Here is a 5,280-nt window from a genome sequence, read left to right as displayed (position 1 = left end):
ATGTTGCCCCTAGCTCGAACACATGTTACGTGTTTGAGACCTAAGTAAACATTTTAAAGAAAGCCAAAACTCTTATGTAATATGATTTTCAGCCAACATCTTAGAATAAAATAATTTTTAATTAATATTATTGAAAAAAATTCAAATCGTACATTGGTTAAAGATAGATCTCATTCAGGATTTGACATCTCTCTCTTTACAAATTGGTTTTGTAGGATTGTGTAAGACCAAACTTTAATTCTATCGCAATATCACGAACCTATCAATTCAGGTCACACACAAATTATATTGTGCATCAAATCTAAAAAATATTAGGCACAATAAGGTGTATTAGAAAAACTAAATCCCATATATCATTAATTCGGATCACTTACCGTTTATATTCACGCACAAAACCCAATAGTGTTGGGCGTGAGGAGTATATTGAGAAAAAACCAAATTTTATATTGGTTAAAGATAAAATTCATAAAGGATTTATGTAGAGTGACATCCCTCGTCTTACAAGTCAGTTTTTTAGGTTTGAATTAGGTCAAATTCTAATTTTATCATATATAATTTATTTTATTAGTTTTAGTTGGAGCATAATTAGTTATTCTATTTAATTCAACAAGTGAGTAACTTTTCACATATATATATATATATATATATATATATATATATATATAGAGAGAGAGAGAGAGAGAGAGAGAGAGAGAGAGAGAGAGAGAGAGAGAGAGAGAGAGAGAGAGAGAGAGAGAGAGAGAGAGAGAGAGAGAGAGAGAGAGAGAGAGAGAGAGAGAGAGAGAGAGAGAGCTCAGTATGCTAGGGTGTTAGCGAATTAGTGAATATTTATTCCAAAGGAGAAGAAGAAATAATATTTTCTACTTTCCGTACAAAGTCACGGAAATAGGGGACACCGATTCTTCCTCTAGTATAAGTGGAGCAATTTCCTCCCTTTTTCGTGTTTGACTTACTCTCTTAGGAATATTGTGCATGCCATGTGTTCGCTAGACTAATCGAATGAGGATCATGAGTCTAGGTAAGGATACCCAAGTCAAAGTTAGGTGAGGTGAATCAGACGATTGTTGGCCTGTTGGACTCTTCATAGGGTTTCCTATTGCATGTCGAGTGACATAAATTGCACGTGGTCAACTCCATACTTCTTCAAGAACGAGTGGCGTAAGTTATGCGTGCTCAATTATCACTCTTGTACGAACTAGTTGTGTGGATCTTTTAATTACAATCTAATGAGTCTAGAAATCCAAAAATAAGTTATTTAGGTCAAGATAGCGAGGACTATAAGAGACGAACTTAGGAGAAAAACAGGGGCAACTGATCTAGGATAAACAATGCATGTTATCATTAGTGATATTCTAGAAGTACTCTTGGAATTTCTTCGAAGATATTCTATTGGGTGGCTCATATGTTATAACTATTTTATGTTTACATATGTGAACAATTCTTATCAATTCTCAACAAGAAGCTCAAGAAAAGTAAAAGCATTTGTCCTTTGGCATGCCCTTGGTGAACGGTGATGCTATTAAAAAGAATCTTGCTTTCAAGCAACTAACATGATTAATTTCATAAATTAGTTATATTTTGAGTGAAAAACAATCTCTTTAGAAAACCAAATATGCAATATACATCCAAAAAATTGTACTCAACTTTTTTAAAATATGAACAAAACTACATTGCTTTTGCGCACAATGTAACCAAAACTTATCCAACAAAAGAAAAAACATAATTCGTGGAGTTGTCTCCATTATGTTTCTAAGACCATTATCAAAGATTGAACCATCCAAAAGAATTTGAATTTGAATCTTAACTCAAACAATTTTTCATCAAAACTCATTTAAAAAAGCCTTTGGCTTAAGAATGTGTTGCAATTGAGATTTCTGGTTTTTCACTCTTTCTTCCAAAGGAATAATAACTTTGGAATTAGTTCTAATACCTTTTGGCCATTCTATACATCCTTTCATCCCACGAGTTATGTGAGGATTATTGCTATCTCTTGAGTTTCCTTGCCCCAATAATTCAAGCTGTTTCAAGCTACCTTCAATAGAGATTGTTTTTTCGTCGATGCGGCGCGATCTTGGTTGATCAGAGGCAGGAGCAGAATATATCATACCAGTTTCTTCACTTTTACTATATTCCTCATAGATTGGAAATACATTATCTGATTTTGAGAAATTATAAGAAAGTTTGAGAATTTGTCGAATGTTTACCGATTCAACTGCTTGTTCGATCAACCGAGCATCCATTATCTCCTCGTTGCAAACTTCGTCGCCTTTTGATCTTAGAAACCTTTGTAGATAAGCAATCAAATCCACCATTTGATTATATTTCTCTTCGAGTAGGTTTTTCGCATCGTCTAGCTTCATTTGCACGCGTTCTTCGCGCCATAGCTCGATCATTTTCGTCATCTCCCTCTCTTCTTCAACTTCCTTGTAAATTTCCATTGCTTCCCTCATAAGCTTCTCAATCTCACCTTTGTCTTCTTCTATTTGATTGTTCAATTCATCACACACTTTTTCTGTTAATTCTCTTTTTCTCTTTTCCTTTTCGTAGTTTTTCCTAAACCGCTTCGCGCATTCGTTCGCCTTGTCCAATTCCTGCAATAATTTGGCATTCAAAAACTCCATCCTTTCTCTATTTCTTCTCTCCCTTGCCAACTTTCCCTCTAACTCATCTAACTTTTTTTCAATCTTCTTGTGTTCTTTGCATTTCCATAACACTTTTTCGAGTTCGAGATTTTGCAAAAACTGTCTGACGTTTTTCTCGGAGGAATTCTGTTTGGCTTTAAGTTTTCTAACCATTCTTTGTGATCGAAGGAGTTCTTCGAGAAGAACCTCGACGAACGAGCCGTGTTGATCACCAACTAGTTTTCTCTCTTCAAGAAGCTTCCTCCAATGAACAATTGTGGACTCATTGGATCCTTTATCATGTAAAGGGTTCCATTTTGATTCCCTTTCTTTTGAAGATTTGATCAATGGCTCTATGGCTTCAACCTTAGGACAATATGCCAACACAACACATCTAATTAGTTATTTATCAATGACTACTGAAATGATCGATTATTAGTATCGTGTCTGGTGTTCGTGTCTGACTATGTAACATCAACTTCAATTTACAACAATTGTTGGAATGAGAGACAAAGAAAAGTATCACATTGAAGTAAACACATACCTTAAACATTGAAGATCGAAACCATCCATCATCCATAACATTGCCGCAATCACCCGAGAACTCAACAAACCGCATCTGCCACAAACTAGCTGCCAGTTTCCTCGCAGAAACCTCATTTTTCACGAAACCTTGTCTGAAATTCACAGGGGTACTACCAGAATATTTCTTATGAGTACTTCTGCGGCGAAGAGCAATGACAATGTTCGAATTTCGACGTCTGTGTGTCTCCGGAGTAAGGGAATGATTGCCGGAGGAATGAAGTGGGTCGAGAAGGGTGTTGTTGTTGGAAGCCATGAAGAAAGAAAGGTTCATAGACATAAGAAATATTGAAAGCAAAAAGAGAAAAGTGAAAGAGACATTGGAAAAAAACAAAGGTTGATTTGGAATTTTGAAATGTTTGTGTCTGGTTAGTGCTGTGTGCTGACTAAGATTTTATTTTTGCATGCATTTTTCTCTCTCTTTTATTCCAATTTAAAATATTATAAAATAATAACATCATATGTTATAATTAATTTTCTATATTTTTAGATTGTAGTTATAACATCATATGTGTATTGGGTAGGTTAATAATAAATTTCTAAGTTTGTGATATTATATTTTCTCTTTTTGGTTATTAATTTTCTGCATTATCTCTCTTTTTAATGATTTTATTGAACAAAAATTAACATTTTTTAATGATTTTATTGAACAAAAGTTAACATGGTATCAGAAGAAATTAAATTTTTTGATTTTTTATTAATTCTCTTTTACATTTTTATATATTTATACCGTCTTTTCTCACTTATTAGATGTATTCTCTTCCATTTACAACTTTAAGATTTCACTCTGACCATTATCTTGATTTTTTTCTTTTTGAAACAGACATTTTCACGCATGTTTGTTTCCTATTGATTGTGCAAAATATCACTTAGAACAACATTATCACAACACATCTCAGATCGTATCTCTTCCCCAGAAAATCCTCGTGTGCTCAAAATCCTCTACAAATATGGATGTGGTCAAATCTTATGCCCATTGGAGAAAAGCCTAAAAATTGCATTGTTATTTAAGGATACTCAAACCTAAGGATACTCCCCTTTTCATTTTCATCTAACCTTTTGGTTTGAGATTCATTTGCATTCATATGCATCCATACCATCTAGTGTATTAACATCATCATAGATTCAAAGGTTTGAGATTGTTTATACCTAACCAGAAGTCAGGTTTGCTTGAGAATCAAGCCCTAGGAATTGTGACGTTGCAGTCAATGTGGAGAGCCCATCATTTGGGTCAAGGTGCAAAACCCTAATTCTATGTACTTGAGACCTTGGAGACTACTTCATGGTGTTTATTCATGCTCAAACCCTAGTTTTTGGTCTTTGAGGTTCATGAATCATGTGACTTGCATTAAGGTGTTGGAAACCCTATTTTTGGTTCATGTCATTGGTGGAGCACTTGTGTTGAAGCCTCAATTCTTGGTTTGAGGTTCTTAATTATTACTTTGCATCTTGATCTTGATCTAGCTAAAATCCTAATTCATGGTTTAAGATATCTGATCATTGTGGTTTGGATCATGCCATTCTTGTTTATTTGTGGATCATGGCTTGTGGTATGTCTACTTATTTGATGTTCATTTGATCCAAGGTCTTATTTCATTCATATTTTCATGGTCTCATCAATGCATCACTAATCCATGGTCTCATGTTTCATTAGTGTTCTTATTGATTCAAGTTTTTCATGCTTCATTCATGATCCATTGATTTCTATTTCATTCATTTATTCAAGTATGTTTTAGGGTGCATTAAGGATCTTTGGTTCAAAGTGATTTCAAATTGAAACTTGGAGGGGAAATGGCAATTTGAATGAAAATCATATTACATTGATCATAAGCATTTTCTCATGTATAAAACCTTTGTTTTATTCGTGCATAGCATGGTAAAATGTCCATACATGTTCATACAAAAGAAATTTTAAAAAATACAATTTTTGCATAAGTTGAATTTTGGTCAACTATTGACTTTTTGGTCAACTAGTTGACCAAAGTCAACTAATCTATTTTACATCTCCTAAACACTAATCCCTTTTCACCAAGTCATCCTTTTCCACTTGATTTTTTCCATTTTCCAATGTTACTTC

General features: G+C 33.9%; 1 protein-coding gene across 1 annotated transcript; it reads right to left on the bottom strand.

Annotated features, from left to right (window-relative positions):
* Positions 1 to 1,624: 1,624 nt before the first annotated feature.
* LOC127078150 (uncharacterized) lies at positions 1,625 to 5,070 on the bottom strand. The gene is made up of 2 exons (XM_051018766.1): positions 3,166 to 5,070; positions 1,625 to 2,987 (listed from the first exon to the last, which is right to left on the bottom strand). The coding sequence occupies exons 1-2, from the start codon at positions 3,481 to 3,483 to the stop codon at positions 1,821 to 1,823; spliced, it is 1,485 nt and encodes a 494-aa protein (XP_050874723.1). The 5' UTR covers positions 3,484 to 5,070; the 3' UTR covers positions 1,625 to 1,820.
* Between the last annotated feature and the right edge of the window lie 210 nt (positions 5,071 to 5,280).

The sequence above is a fragment of the Lathyrus oleraceus genome, chromosome 1 (assembly GCF_024323335.1).
Source record: "Lathyrus oleraceus cultivar Zhongwan6 chromosome 1, CAAS_Psat_ZW6_1.0, whole genome shotgun sequence".
NCBI lineage: Eukaryota > Viridiplantae > Streptophyta > Magnoliopsida > Fabales > Fabaceae > Lathyrus > Lathyrus oleraceus.
This window is presented reverse-complemented; position numbering and strand designations above follow the sequence as displayed.

Coding starts and splice junctions, on each gene's coding strand:
- LOC127078150 (XM_051018766.1), bottom strand. CDS start 3,483: ATGTCTATGAACCTTTCTTTCTTCATGGCTTCCAACAACAACACCCTT. Junction 2,988..3,165: donor TTCGATCTTCAATGTTTAAG/GTATGTGTTTAC, acceptor TATTGTCCTAAG/GTTGAAGCCATAGAGCCATT.